Consider the following 15,053-nt stretch of genomic DNA (forward strand, 5'->3'; position numbering starts at 1 on the left):
TCTAGTGGACAACATTAGTGTTACTGCCTTCTGTCATTCACAGTTCAAAAGGATTATTTTTTAAAACATTTCAATTGGCGGGAAACAAATTGCAGTAAGATAATTTTTGTAGGGTCCAAAATTAAACACAGTTCAGATCTGCTTAAAGAAGAAAACACAACTTAATCTTTCTATCTGCAAACACCAGCTCTCTCACTGAAGGTCTTTTGGATTGTTTTTTAGTTTAAGCTTTATTTAAGCTTTTAGGTTAAAGTTGGGAAAGAACTTATTTTCATGACTGCAAAAACTCTACTAATGGCAACAGTCCTGTCGTTCAGATCTCTGTTACCTGGAGGACATGGATGTGATCGTCTGTTGTGTGTAAAAGCTGTTCCAGCTCAGCTTCTCTCTTCCTCAGATCATCAATCTTCTGCTCCAGTAGCTCCAAGAGTCCTTCAGCTCGACTCACTTCAGCCTTTTCCTGATCTCTGATCATATGTGTCACCTTAGATCGGCTTCTTGTTCCAGCTCAGCTTCAGTTCAGTAAAGATCCTCTCACTGTCCTTCTCGCTGCTGCCTGTGCGGAGCACTGTAACGACAAACATCAGACGTAAACTCAGATCAGCCTGTTACACACAGTAGGGCTTCAGTGCGACTGAAACAACATGCACAGTTGAGTAAGAAACTCTAAATGAGTATTAAACGGCTCTTCTTACATCCAGAATTTGTTTTTTCTCCTCTGTTAACTCACCCTATGAGTCTCCACAGCCTCTTTCAGCTTCTGAAACTCTTTCTCTCGTTCCTGGATTCTTTGCTGGACATTTTTCTGTGTCTCTCTTCCAACTGTTTCTGGTTAGCAAACGAGGATTAATAAATATATATAGGGCAGCTTTGATTCTCTTATAAATTATCCTACATCATCGAGATTTGTTATATAGCTGGAGTTGTGGCTCTTCATTTAATTTTTTTTTTTTCTGAGTAAGTGGTGCTGAAGTTTAATACACATGATTTGCACACATTATAAGCAAAAAACATACAAACAAACAAACAAAACATTATCTAAAATAATGTAATTAACCTATTGCTACACTGTAAAAAAAATTCTGTAAAAATTTACTGTAAAAAAACGGCAGCTGTGGTTGACGGAATTTTACCGTATAAAGTATAGTAGCAACATTTTAGGTTTTAAGGTTTTAACTTAAATATACAGTTAAATACCGTAATTTCATTAACTGATATAATGTTACTTATATCAACCTACTGAAGTACTGAAATCTGTTTTGTACCTTTGTAAAACACTGATAAACACCAAATGCAGGTGATGATGAGAAAGTCACATGATGAACCAAAGCCCTTCACATGCAGCTTTTAAATAATAACATATATAGAAGGTGCACAGAGTCGTTCACACAGACACTAAACACCATCAACTGAAATAATGCAATAAACATTCATTTAACAACATTAGGTGCAACATGCAACACTAATATACTAAACTGATAAGAAAAAACTATGAAAGAGTTATTTCAACAAATAAAACATCAAATTTGAAATGTAATGCAGGGAATTCTGGTAATGTCAATTTACGGTTTAAATTATGGTCTTTTTCACTTCCAAAAGATGGTATACTACCATAAAATTACATGTAATGTCCAATACAGTTTTTTTTTCACCGTATAGGGGAATTTACCGTTAACCATTTTAACAGGTTTTTTACTGTAGCATTTTTTACAGTCTTTTACCGTTAAATTCACAGTAATTTTTTACAGTGTATTTATGCTTTAGACACAAGACAACAGAGTTAAACAGAGACTGCATGTTTACCTTAAAAAAAATATGAAAAATGTCCTCACAAAGATTGTATTCATTATGGGTCATGAATTATTAATATTATCATTGCTGTTCTCTATATTTGCGTATCAACTTTAATTAGCTTTTCCCTTTCCTACCTGTTTCTCTGTCCTCTCGACTACAGCTGCTACAGTGTCGTGGTTTCTATGTTCATCCATCGCACACAGATAACAGATGCAGCTCTGATCAGTACGACAGTAGATTTCTTTGTGTTTATCATGTTTGGAGCAGATCATCTGCTGCAATCGTCCAGTAGCATCGGTCACTTTGTGTCGTCTTCCTGAGTGAAATTCCTCATGACGCTCAAAGTGAATTTGACAGTAAGATTCAAGACACACCATATGTGTTTTGAGTTTTACATTTCCTTCCAGTGCAAACATCACACTCCATGTCTCCAGGACCAGCGTAACTGAGAGCCCGAGCTGTGTGGACTTTTGTCTTCTTCAGTTTCTCCACCATCTCAGCAAACACCACATTCTTGCTTAAAGCAGGTCTTGGACTGAAGGTCTGTCTGCACTGAGGGCAGCTGTAACTCTCTCTCCTCGGATCATCTTTATTCCAGCAGTCTTTAATACAGTTCATACAGTAACTGTGTCCACAGGGGATGGTCACTGGATCCTTCAGTAGATCCAGACAGATTGGACAGTTGAACTGATCCTCAGCCACTGAAATACTGGCCATTTCAGAGACACATAAGATGAAACAGCTCTACAATATGTATGCTGTGGTGTTCAGTCGACTTAAGATTGAAATGGGTTCCTTAGTCTGTATTTGAGAGGTGTGTCCGTAAATGAGAGTATTTTATTGCCAATAGATAATAAAGTCTAATCACTCTGTGTGACTACCTATAGTTACCAGTTTATAGGTTTCAAATTTAGTAAGCGTATCTTTACTCACACTCTTAATGCTTAAAAAATAATGCAGTTTAAAAATTAATGCAGTCTTCATGCCTCCCTGCAGTAGGACTATGGCATGTTCATGAAAGTGATCAGGAACCCTGGACATTTTTCTCTTGTCAGAAGAAGGATCTCTTTACTATCCTAAGTTATTGAAACTGTGACCTTAATTGCCTGCCGCCTGTAACATTTAGTGTTTTACAGGTGGACTGTTCCACAGGTGCATGTGCAAATAATTCAGGTCAAGCTCCAGGATTGAGCATTATATCCAAATGCACACTTCTCTCAAAACTCACCTTGAGTGTTATCACAGCAAATAACACTGGAGTTATATTATTTGTCAGTACTTCTGTATTTACTAAAGTGAATTATTTCTTAAGTACTGTAGCAATACTTTTACCTAAGTAGAAAAAAAAAATCAGTTCCAACCATGTGTACAAAACATGCCTAAACGTGATGAGTGAGTAAATCTAATGTGTAGTGTTTGCTTGCCATTGTAATTTTATGTTCAATGTTTTAAGCAAACTCTGAGTAAGAATTTAGATCCAGCTTAACTGAGGGCAGGACGAGCTGTTTAATCTTCGGTCAGCCACTGAAATACTGGCTTCTGCCATTTCACTGCATGTTTTCAACAAAATAAAACCAGAAAAATCGATAGGTTATGACGTCATTGACAGGCGACGCAATGACACCATGGACACGGTCCGTTACACTAGTTAAAATTGCTTATTTCCCTGGATTTAAACATTCTTCTAAACATTTGGGATACTTTAAGTACACAAGTCAGTAAAATATATAACACTGTTCTAGTGGTTTTGGGATATTTTAATCAAAATATCTTACATATTGTGCCTTTAACAACATGTAAGGTCAACACTGAAATAAACAGATTTAATTGTTTCCTGGTTCTGGTTCTGTGCAAATGATTTGCAGTTTCAATTAATAAGGGACACTAAGTGTCAGTCTTGCGTTGAACATCAATTCTGTGTGATTTTGCATCTCACCATGAAATGATTTCAGAAGTATACTCAAAGCCTCATCTTCATACTTACCCTCCTTACTCAATTACTTTATCTTCTCATTCTTGTTCTTAGCATCATTTGTTCTCTGCCTTAAACAACCAATCAGGGCTGGACTGGGACATAACTTCAGGCCCGGAAATCTCACACTCATCCAGCACATCCTAAACACCAGGGGTCTCCAAACTCAGTCCTGGAGGGAGTTTAGCTCCAGCTTGCCTCAGCACACAGACAACCCTATTGTTTGTATGGCTATCACGTAAAAACTGTTCAGGCCGTGCAAAATAATTAAAGGTTCTCTCTTCAACTGCACCTTCGCTTCCCTTTTCCTTTTCTTTATTTTCCTTGATATCTCGTAAATACTGAAATACAGTGCACAAATCCTATGCTAATAAATGAGTTTCTGCACTTTTAAGACTAAAAAAAAAAAGAGAGAGAGAGAAACTGATAATGGTAATTTTACCATCACTCCCATAGAAACACACATTTAGTGTTAACTAGTTTTTTGCAATTTGATGCAAAGGTAATTAAATACAAAGTACAGTGTAATAAATCTACATACATTAAAAAAAAAAAGAAAATATAAAAAACTTTGGAGGATTTAGGATGCTGATGTCCTCACAGTCTTGTGAAAAGGGTCCATTGGTGGGACATCTAACTTGTAGAACCTCTTACTGTATAATCAACACAAGTGTAATAAAATAAGTTTTATTAACAAAAGATAAACAAGAGTAATCAAAAACTACTAAATGAATACCATAAGTAACATGTGTCAATTACAAACACGGCCCTCCACAACTTTTAATCAGGCTCACCAACAAATTCTGGTAATCATGTGGCTGTGCATGTTTAAATAGCCTATTCATCTGTGACAATTACAACACTGAAAGGCAAGTGCTGTCGTGCTTTACTCAAAAAGCATAAAAACAATTAAAATGAAAAAATGTAAACATATTTCTTCAACTTGTGAGACTTATTGCTCCAAATGAAATCAAGAAAAATCGTATCTATATTTTTGGAGGTGTGATTATCTACAGCTAAAGACAGGGAAGGGTACACAAATCTGGATAATCCTTCTGTTGTGGATGAGAAAACTCTGCCTAAAATTGATGAATCTCTTTGGAGCCAATTATTAAAAACATATTTTGTTTTCAATAACTGTTGAGAAAAATTCAGAAATTGCCTACTAATTAATTTTTTTGTTATATGAATTCCCAAATATTTCACTTCATTTTTAATTGGTATATTTTCAATTTCAGTTTCCACAGTGTCAAATAAGCAAATAATTTCACACTTAGATAAATTAAGTTTGAGCCCAGAAGCGTTAGAGAAGGCATTGATTGTAGTTAAAACTGGAGAAACTTGCTCTTTATCCTTCAAAAATAAAGTAGTATCATCTGCTAACTGTGAGATTTGAATCTCTCTGTTAAAGATATCAAGGCCAGCAAAGTTATTATTGTGCAAAATATCTATGGATAATGTTTCTACAACAAATAAAAATTTTATTTTACTGTAAATGCTTTACAGTATTGAAGGCCTTATAAAAATCGAGGAATAAGATAATTGCATCAGACTTGATTTCATCTCTGTAATCAATAAGATCCAGAACAAGTCGAGTATTACAACTAATATGATGACCTTTCATAAATCCAGTCTGTGTTTCATTAATGATATAATGTAAATGCTGTTTTAATCTCTTGGCAAATATGGATGCAATTAATTTATAATCAAAATTAAGAAGAGTGATAGGGTGCCAGTTATCAATTATAGTTAGATCTTTATCCGGTTTGGGAATGAGAGACATCACCCCTTGTTTCATAGCAGGAGTCATTGTACCATTTTTTATACATTCTTGAAGCATTAAGAAGAAAGATTGTTCTAGAATCTCCCAAAACTGTATGAAGAATTCTAAAGTAAGGCCATCGGAGCCAGGCGACTTCCCCTTTTTCATTGATTTTTGATTGCATCTCTCATTTCATTTAAGGAAACAGTAGCCTCACATGATAACTTAAATTCATCACTTATTTGAGGTGTATAGTTCTTAATCTGTTGTAGGTATGACATACTCTGGTTTGCCTGTAAATCAGGGGAGTACAGGTTCCTATAAAAATGATTAACACATTTCTCAGTTTCTTCAGGGTTTTTAGAAACTGAATTGTTCATTTTTAATGCAGAGATGCTTTTCCTTTTAAAATTCCTTTTCTCCAGTGAGAAGAAGAAGCTGCTCGTATTTTTTTCTCCTTCCTCAATCCATCTCGCTCTAGATCTAACGAAGGCACCTTTAACTATTTCTAAATATATACGGTCTAATTCCAATTGCAAAGTTTTTAACTGATTAATTTCTGTAACAGAGAGATTCTCTTTTTTTTATTATTAAGGTATTTATTTTAATTAGCAAGTCGGCTTCTCTATCAGCATTAACCATTTTTAAGGTTTTAGATCTACTATTTATTGCTAGTAATCTTGCTTTATATTTAAAATATTCCCATTTAGCACCATGAGACTCAAATTCATTATTTGAAAAAATTCCATTAACTAATCCCTTGATTTGATCATTAAAAATTTTATCTTTTAGTAGATTATTATTCAATTTCCAATTCAATTGTTTAGTCTGCAAAATCATCTTAATTACTAAATGGTCAGAGAATGGAGCATATTGGTGACTGACATCAAACACATTGCATTAACTGTTGAGAAAAAAAAAAGTCTATTCTAGATTTAGAAGACAACAAATTAAAAAAAATAATAATAAAAAAATAAAAAATTAGAAAATAGAAAATAATCACACAGATTATGTGATTAATAATATTATTAGTGAGGCTCATTTTAGGAGGAAATCTGTCAGTTGAATTATCTAATACAGCTTTAAAATCTCCAGCAATAGTAATAAAAGCTTGTTGATATTTATTTTTCAAAGCTTCAATATTCCTCTGTAATAAGAAAATAAGAGACGTGTTGGCAGATTTTAAGTTGTGGCCTAACGTGAAAGATAAAGAAAGCGGACGCCGTCGTGTCGTGACGTCACAACGGTAGTGGCGACCCACGTGACAGAAAAGGCGCTAAGTTGATACCACTTTCTAACAGACGGGGGTCTTCGTCCAAACACATTTTGACCAAATGTATCTCATTTCGTTTCGCCTCGCGTTTTCTCTATTATTAGCTTCTCCATAAATTATGCGTGATGAACTTTGCTGCTCTTGTCATGTGCACCAGATGAACGGATGAATCCGCGCGTCCCCGCTAAGTAGACGGTACCGTCCGGCCTCGGGTCAAAGTTCATAAGAAGTCTGCAGTGCGTGTTCCGCTCGTGCCGGATTTTTAAATTTGTTTATTTTGGAACAGGTGGTCATTTTATTTCCGTCAGAAAGATGGCCTCAGGTAAAGATATATGATATATCGTCGCACACGACGCAGTAATTGTTCGTTATTCGTTTGCTGTTCAGTTTAAAGTTGATAAACGCGGCGCGCTTAGCATTAGCGGCTAAACTGACGACGCGGGCTTTGCCAAGGTTTAGTATATAAACCCACCCTCGCGACAGAAGAACAACACAAAGCTGTTAAATCATGTTTAACGTGTTTAATAATTCAGAACGAGCTCGGTGGATGTGTAAATCTCCCGGGGAAGAGCGTTTATCGTGCGTGTTCATAGCATGGCGTGATTGTTAGCTTAGCATGCGTACTGCTGAAAACTCACGCGCTTTTTAAATCGTAGCTGTGCTGTTCACACTTCATATATTCTAACTAATTGTTTATTTCTGCTCGCAGATTCGGGCTACGGTCAGCCTGGCGCTCAACAAAGGTAAGCGAACAATTATAATCTATAAACGTCACGTAGTTAATAAATAACAGATGTAAATATCTATTACTGTGTATGTATCCTGGTGCAAAATTGCAAGATTTGCGCATTAATTTGTGTCAAGGTGTCATTTTTCAACCTCTTTTTTTTTAATTGTGCAGCTATGGCTCTTTTGCTGGGTCCCAGGGCTATCAAGCTGGACAGGTAGTGCTGTATTATGTCACTGTTGTAAATGTGTGTGTTTATAGTGGTGTGTGTGTGTTTAGTGATGGATCTCTTTCTCTCCAGCAGGGATATGGTCAGGGTAACGGCAGCAGCTCGTACGGTGGACAGAGTTATGCCGGTTATGGACAGACTGGTGGTAAGTGTTTGATGAATGATTGAATGACTGTGTGTGTTACTGAAGGGTGCTGTGTGACTGGTGTGTGTGTTCCTGAAGGAGAGAGCTACGGCCAGTCGTCTCAGGGTTACTCTTCTGGTGGCTACGGTCAGCAGCAGCCGCAGGGCTTTGACAGCTACGGACATCAGGTACCCGAATCCTCATCCAGGTGAGAGACTTTAAAATGAGAACCATTACACACTTGATCCTTAAGCTCGGATTTATGAGTAGGAGCAAATTAGTCAACAAAGATGATGCACCAGTATTCAAACCTGTTTTCACCCACCACTAGTTATTAAACCTCTTCACCTCCACTCTGTCTCACTGCAGTTATGGTGAGAAGTCGTATGGGCAGCAGCGGTCTTACGGACAGCCGTCAGCAGCAGGAGCTGATGGGGGAGCGCTAGGTCAGTCCGGTGGCTCATACGGGGGGTCTCAAGGTGGATATGTGCGACGCGGTGATGGTAATTCTTTAATTAACTGCTGCATAGACTTTGATCCGAACACGATTTTGTTTGTTTGTCTTGACGTTTGGCAAATGAATGTAAAAAGGAGTCGCTCCCCTCTCTTCAGGTGATTCCCGGAGGTATGGGGATGACAGTGGCTCGGACCGGTCGGAGGGTTACAGGGGCAGAGGTCGTGGGGGTTATGACCGCGGGGGCTATGACCGAGGTGGCCGGGGCGGCCCACCCTCCGGTATGGGGTAAGTCTGCCCACCGCTGAAGGTATACAGCACACTGTTAAAAAAACAACAATGCACATAGGCCTGAAAACTGTTGACTTATAGGATTATTTATTTATTTTTGGTTATTGATAACCAGTTTGGTCAAGTATTTGTAAGTTTGGAGGCTTGTCTGTACTGTTATTATTTGAAGAGGTCGTACTCTATGGACCCACCATCCGTTTCTGTGAAGTGACACTCCACCCAGTGGAATCATGGTAACTCTATCATAGTTTCTTGTATGATGCTTATACATTTTAAAAGTGTTGAGGCTACAGTAGCAAGGTTTCTCTCCATCTGTAGTCCAAATTGTTCTGCATTAAAGGGGTCATGAACTGAGAAATCTTTTGACGTAAGGGGTCATTGTGCTATAGAAACATCCTCTAAGTTTCAAAACTCAAACCTTTCTCGTTAGTCTAAAAACAGCTTATATTAAAGCCAGTCTGCCAGAACGACGGCTTGAGGAATGTGCCACTTTATGATGTAATAGTGTGTCTAAACACCGCCTCCGCAGATGAAGATCAACGCCTGCTTCTAGATCATTGCCTGTTTAGCTCCGCCCATTGAATGTAGTGTAAATGACGAGAGGCAAACGCAGGGCTACACAGAAACCAAACGACTAAGATGCTCCGAACACAAGACTCTGTTCAGCGCCAAGCTGTGGAAAACAGTCTTTTCATTGCCTTCCTTCTCATCCCAACATTAGGAACGAGTGGATGAACTCTATTTAATGATGTTCCAGACCGAGACTGTAAGAACTTGCTCCTTTGTTCACTTTTTTACCGCAGATTTGTTTACAAACAAGGCACAGTTCGACACAGGATTTTCAGAAAGATTTAATCTAAAGGCGATGCTGTTTGACTGATTCGGCTCCGATGGTAATGTCGCACCAGACTAGTGTACGGAGTATTTATGCATTTTAAACCCGAAACACAGCAGAGATCAGTTGGAGAGGAGTACAAAAGAAGGCAGTTCATGACCCCTTTAAATTGAATCACATTCCCATATTAGACATGTTTTATAGGGGTGTAACGATACACTTATGTCATGATTTAAAACAAGTTACGATACTGAACTCATGATTATCGTGATATTTTGAGCCCAAATAAGTTTCTCTTTTTTTTTATTTGTATTATTTGGCGTTATCACGGCATGCATGCATGTGAACGTCTGTTTACTACAGTATGTGCGTTGTGAATCTGTGATCATATAAAGCCGTCATGTCTCTTTAGAAGACTTGTATTTGGATTAGACTTCTCGATTGATTATTTTTAGGATGCCTTTGACATTAACGACATGAGGGTGAGTACATGATGACAGAATTTACATTTTTGGGTGACTTATACCTTATTATAGTTATATTATACCCTTACGTGGCATTTATTTTGCAACATCTCTGTAAGGATTGTGTCGTTGCACCCCTAATGTTTAAACTCAAGAATGACACATCTATGGATATTTTCCCTCAAGGTTTCAGTCTGCTCTAGAATCAGTAAGAGCTTAGTCTGATAAACATGAGAATTGATTGGAAGCCTGGTACATTATGGTAAAATGTTGTCTTTGTGTAGGAAAGCCCCAACTAGTGCGCTTCCTCATTTTTATGCATTTCTCATGCTCTATTTCATTGGCTGGTTAAATTCTTATTCTGAAGAAAACCCAAAACAATCTGAAGCTTCCACTTCTTATCCCTTGAAGTTTTTAATGCCGGTTGAAATCCAATTTTTAGTGCACATTTCTTCTGGTCTCCATCAGTTTTTCCTCCTTTGGGAGAGTTCACATTGGAAAGTTCAGCAGCAAGGAACAGTTCTCAGTCACTCCACATGAATCGGTGTCTGCACAGTGTTGTTTCTTTTTGTGTTAACCGGTCTACGTTTTATACTACAGGTATCAAAGTGAGTGAAATTAAAGTTGGACCTCACCCATTGGAGCTCTTAAGCACTCATAATGGAAGGAAAATGTGTGCTCGTCTACACGAGTGCCACAACAGTTAGACGCTCAAATTGAGAGTAAATTCTTGAGCTAAAGCGGGAGCAGGGAGGTTGTCCTCCATGCTCTGCTCTGCTTTTAGTCTCAATTCAGAGAGCATAAAATCTTCACGTTCAACCAAAAAAAGCCATTCTAATTTGGAAAGAGGCTTGCCGCCTTTGGTTTTAATATGCAATGTTTCATGTACATTTGGCCCATCATCTTTAACCTATCTGTCAATGGGAGCAGTTTCCTCCGCCGTAGTAAACCATGAAAGGATAACTGGTAAAGAGGGAGCCTTGAGCTCCCAGGTTTCAACAATGGAAAGCCATCATATCTTCAATTTTTTCCTCTGCAGTGGTGGTGACCGTGGTGGCTACAAAAATTACGGTGGTAAGTGATGAGCATCTGTCTCAGTGGGGGAAAGGAGTTAAAGATACAGAAAGATTAGCTGACAAATGAGCTCTTGATCCACCATTTTATGTCAACCCAAAGGAACATCACCTTATTGTCTTTATTGCTGTCGTCTCTGGTAATGCTCTTGTTGAGAGAAAGTCTAACAACTACCCAATTTTTACTCTATAAAATGGTCTTCTTGCATGAGGAAATTGAATTAAATGCCAGTGTTCTGATGCCAGCTGGGCATAAGGTGAAGAAGAGACGCGATTTAAATGAATACTACTCATTTAATTTTGCTAGTTTCACAGAAAGTTTCTTCTGGTGTACAAAGGTGTTGGAAATGGTGCAGCAATTTTGGACACACTGGTGCATAGATTAAACTGTCACTTGTAAAGGTCAATTCTACATAGCGAAGCAGTTTGGTTTTATTCATTGTTTTTTATTCATAGACTCTGTAGAGAAATAAAGGTCCATGTTGTTATTTCTCACGTTCTCAAGGTTGTGTTTCCCTTTCGTGTCTTGTTTTTCAGGATCCAGAGAGTACGGTCAGAAGGATGATGGAGGTGAGTGCTAACGGCTGACTTACGAAAGCTTTCCACCCTAAATTCAGACACGCAGAACATGCATTCAAATAGTCTTGTGGTGTAATGTTCACAGAAACTAGTCAGTATTGTGATTTGACCTGCTTTTGATTCATTCACCCAAAATTTGACGTTATAAAGTAAACTCCATCTTTATAACCAGATTCCGTCCGTGTTTTTCTGCATCTCGCAAATCATAGGACCCAAAATATTGAGATGGTGGAAGTTAGCATTCTGTGTGATTATATCGTAAGTGTCTGGACTCCAATATGAGATTCTTCTCCCAATTACAGATGGTGATCAGGATAACTCGGACAATAATACCATCTTTGTCCAAGGGCTCAGTGAAGACGTCACCCCTGAGGAAGTGGGTGACTACTTCAAACAGATTGGAATCATTAAGGCAAGTTTACTCCCCTGAGCGTCATGACCCTCAGAGACCTGAAGAAACCTTGGTTTACAGCAGATCTGCTCTAATGACAGGTCAATAAGAAGACGGGCAAACCTATGATCAATCTGTACACTGATAAAGCCACCGGACGACTGAAGGGTGAAGCCACCGTGTCCTTTGACGATCCTCCCTCAGCCAAAGCTGCCATTGACTGGTTTGATGGTAAGAGAAGCTTTCTTGCAGTCTCTTCGGCTTGAAAAGCGTTCTAGCTGATTTTGTCTCTTTTGTGTTGCTGGAATACAGGGAAAGAATTTAATGGAAAACCCCTCAAGGTGTCGTTTGCTACCAGAAGGGCGGAGTTCACTCAGAGAGGAGGGGGACGAGGACGTGGTGGCGGTGGCGGCGGTGGTATGTTTTGGAAATCTGACTCTTCTGTGCTTGTATAAAATAAATCCAGTTTGGTCTTTCTGTAATCAGTTGTTGTCCAAGTCCAGTTAATGCTGTTTTGTGCTTGCGCTCAGGTTTTCGAGGCAGAGGTGGTGGTGGCTTTGGTGGAGGTCCCTCGTTTGATGTCAAGGGTGGAGACTGGCCTTGTCCCAACAGGTTCGGCGCGTGTAGATATTTGTGAATCTGTTTGAGAGGGATCTGTTGTCCAGATGTATTTATTGGTGAACCATTTCTTGCAGCTCTTGTGGCAACATGAACTTTGCCAGAAGATATGAGTGCAACCGGTGTGGAACATCAAAACCAGAAGGCGATAGTTATGGAGGTGGTAAGAATGACGCTCGTACATGAGCTGAAATGTTTGACCAGTAGAGGGAGCAGTGAATGGAAACTTGTTTCTGCTGCGGGATAAAACGTTTTTTGTTTGTTTGTTTGTTTTTCTCAATTCAGTTTATTTTGCAATTCTGTGATGGGGAAAAAAGATTTGTAAAAATTCTGAAAAACTGTACTGCAATAAATGTAGAATTGCAAGATAACAGTTCTGACTGACTTGAAATTCTGAGTTTCTCGCAATTCAGATTTTACACAATTGCAAGCTATAAACTCATCTGGATTTTTTTTTTTTTCACAATTGAGATTTTAAAATCCAGATTTGTGAGATTCTGATTTTTTTTTCCTTGCAATTATGATTTTTCACAGACTTTGAGATCTGAACTCAGAATTGCAAAAAAAAAGTCAGAATTGTGTGTGTGTATATATATGTATGTATGTATGTATGTATGTATGTAAAAATGTGTGTATGTACATAAATGTAAATAAATAATATAATAAAAAGTCCAGATTGTGGATGAACTCAGAATCCATCTCGCAAATGTTTTTTTTTTTTTCAAATCATATTTTTCACAGAATTGCAAGATGAAAATTTAGAATTGCAATTTTTCTTGCTATTCAGAGTTCGTTTACATCTTGCATATATTTTAGAATTTTTTTTCTCAGTTGATTTTTTTTTTTTTTTTTTTTTTTTTTTTCTCGTTTGCAAAATGGTCCCTCAATTTTAACTTTTGTTATTGTTTCACAATTACTGATTTTACGTATTTGCGAGAGAAACTCATTTGCAAGGGGGAAATGTCAGAATTGCGCAACTCAAGCGTAGAATTCCATCTTTCAGTTCTATTTCTTGCAGAAGAGAATTTAAAGAGTCAGAATTGCGAGATGTTGACTTGATGCTTTTTTTTTTCTTACAATTGAGTTTACGTCTCAATTTCAAGTTTACAATTTATTCTGAGTTTGTCTTGCATTTCTGGCTTTTTGAAAGCTCTGATATTGGTTTTACATTTCAGAAGTGAAATGCCAAAAAAAAAAAAAAAAAAAAAGCAATTGCAACATCCTGCAATTTAGCCTGTATTCCTCAATCACTAAAAAAAAAAAAGAGTCAGAATTGTGATGGAGAGAAAGTCTCAAATCCTTATATTTTTCTTATCCTGTGATGGAAACAAGCTTCCATTGCAGTTTGCTCCTCTCTGCTGAGATATCTTGTGAATGCTGTTTCATGTCAAGCAGAAGTTGTCCACAGCCCTGTGTTTTGACTGTAGATCGCGGTGGTCGGGGCGGGTACGGAGGGGACCGCGGCGGCTACAGAGGCGGCAGAGGAGGAGGCTTCCGGGGTGGAGACCGTGGAGGATATGGTGGTGGAGGATACAAAATGGGTGGAAGGTAAAGAAACCCCTCTGCTGTACAGTCAGAGTTCTCTTTGACGTTTGAGTAATGCTCGTCTCCGTCCCACCCTACAGGGGAGACCACAGAGAGGAGAGACGAGGACGGCCGTACTGAAGCCTTCACGTGGATGCCATTCCAGACCTGTGTTTATTGTGGGGTGGGGAGGAGAGGGTAGGGTTCAGGGAGAGGTTTGTGTCTGCAATCCTTTCTGTTGCATGAGTGTCCTGCATATACTGTCTGAAATGAGCAGTTTTTCCCATAAATGTTGAATCTACTGTGAGGGGCTGAGTGAAGGGAACGGGGCGAAGTTGATCTCTGACACTTTGTACAGCTTCAGTCCTGTAATGACACGGCAGCATTGGCCACAGATCGGCTTTAAAGGGTCATTTTGCTGTGGGGGGAGGGGGCAGATGTTATTTTTGTTACTTTTAATTTCCTGACTTGTTGAATTTGGCATTTAGTGTGTGATAAATTTGTGAAATACTTATTGTTTTGTAAAAATCAATCAACACAAACCATTTTACTTGTTTCTTTTTGCTTTTGATTTCTTTTTTTGCAAAAAAAAAAAATTAAACACTCTTTGATCTTACTTGTTTCTGTCTTTATTCTTTGAAGAATGTAATACTGTATGCAGTATAACCATATTGTCAGTGCTTTAAAAACTCCTGTGAAATTAGAATATATTGTGTACTGTCATAGTATACATAATTACAAATGTATCAAATACCGGACTCTGCTTAGTTGAATAAGAGCCAGTGAAATACAGAGTGCACCACGTATTAAAAAAAATGGTAAAATTAATTCAACCCTAATTTTAACATAAATTGTATATGCATGTTATTTTGTTTGCTTGCTCTTAATTTAAAGCATTCAAATAATTTAATGTGTGAAAATAAGTGTAGCCTGACATTTTATA

The 15,053-nt window shown here is 38.0% G+C and overlaps 1 protein-coding gene and 1 pseudogene across 10 annotated transcripts; one reads left to right on the forward strand and one right to left on the reverse strand.

The window, feature by feature from the left end:
- Positions 1-313: 313 nt before the first annotated feature.
- On the reverse strand, positions 314-2,511 carry LOC122147624 (annotated as a pseudogene).
- A 4,356-nt stretch (positions 2,512-6,867) lies between these two features.
- taf15 (TAF15 RNA polymerase II, TATA box binding protein (TBP)-associated factor) lies at positions 6,868-14,726 on the forward strand. 10 transcript variants are annotated; one of them, XM_042770764.1, is made up of 16 exons: positions 6,868-7,129; positions 7,511-7,544; positions 7,703-7,745; positions 7,830-7,902; positions 7,981-8,089; positions 8,251-8,327; positions 8,494-8,623; positions 10,965-10,999; positions 11,536-11,568; positions 11,880-11,989; positions 12,070-12,199; positions 12,281-12,385; positions 12,499-12,580; positions 12,664-12,749; positions 14,014-14,134; positions 14,212-14,726. In XM_042770764.1, exons 1-16 carry the CDS (start codon positions 7,114-7,116, stop codon positions 14,249-14,251), a joined length of 1,224 nt encoding a protein of 407 aa, XP_042626698.1. In that variant the 5' UTR covers positions 6,868-7,113; the 3' UTR covers positions 14,252-14,726. The 10 variants fall into 10 exon arrangements, with proteins under 10 accessions (XP_042626698.1, XP_042626696.1, XP_042626693.1 ...); XM_042770762.1 differs by having other exon boundaries at positions 6,869-7,129; positions 8,251-8,360; XM_042770759.1 differs by having other exon boundaries at positions 6,876-7,129; positions 7,833-7,902; positions 8,251-8,384.
- The last annotated feature ends 327 nt before the right edge of the window (positions 14,727-15,053 follow it).

This window comes from Cyprinus carpio, chromosome A15, assembly GCF_018340385.1.
Source record: "Cyprinus carpio isolate SPL01 chromosome A15, ASM1834038v1, whole genome shotgun sequence".
Taxonomy (NCBI): Eukaryota; Metazoa; Chordata; class Actinopteri; order Cypriniformes; family Cyprinidae; genus Cyprinus; species Cyprinus carpio.

What these genes read in the sequence shown, in the direction of transcription:
- taf15 (XM_042770757.1), top strand. An exon ending in AGGGCTATCAAGCTGGACAG is followed by an intron (nt 7,746 to 7,829) that starts GTAGTGCTGTAT and finishes CTTTCTCTCCAG; the next exon opens with CAGGGATATGGTCAGGGTAA. An exon ending in TGCCATTGACTGGTTTGATG is followed by an intron (nt 12,200 to 12,280) that starts GTAAGAGAAGCT and finishes GCTGGAATACAG; the next exon opens with GGAAAGAATTTAATGGAAAA.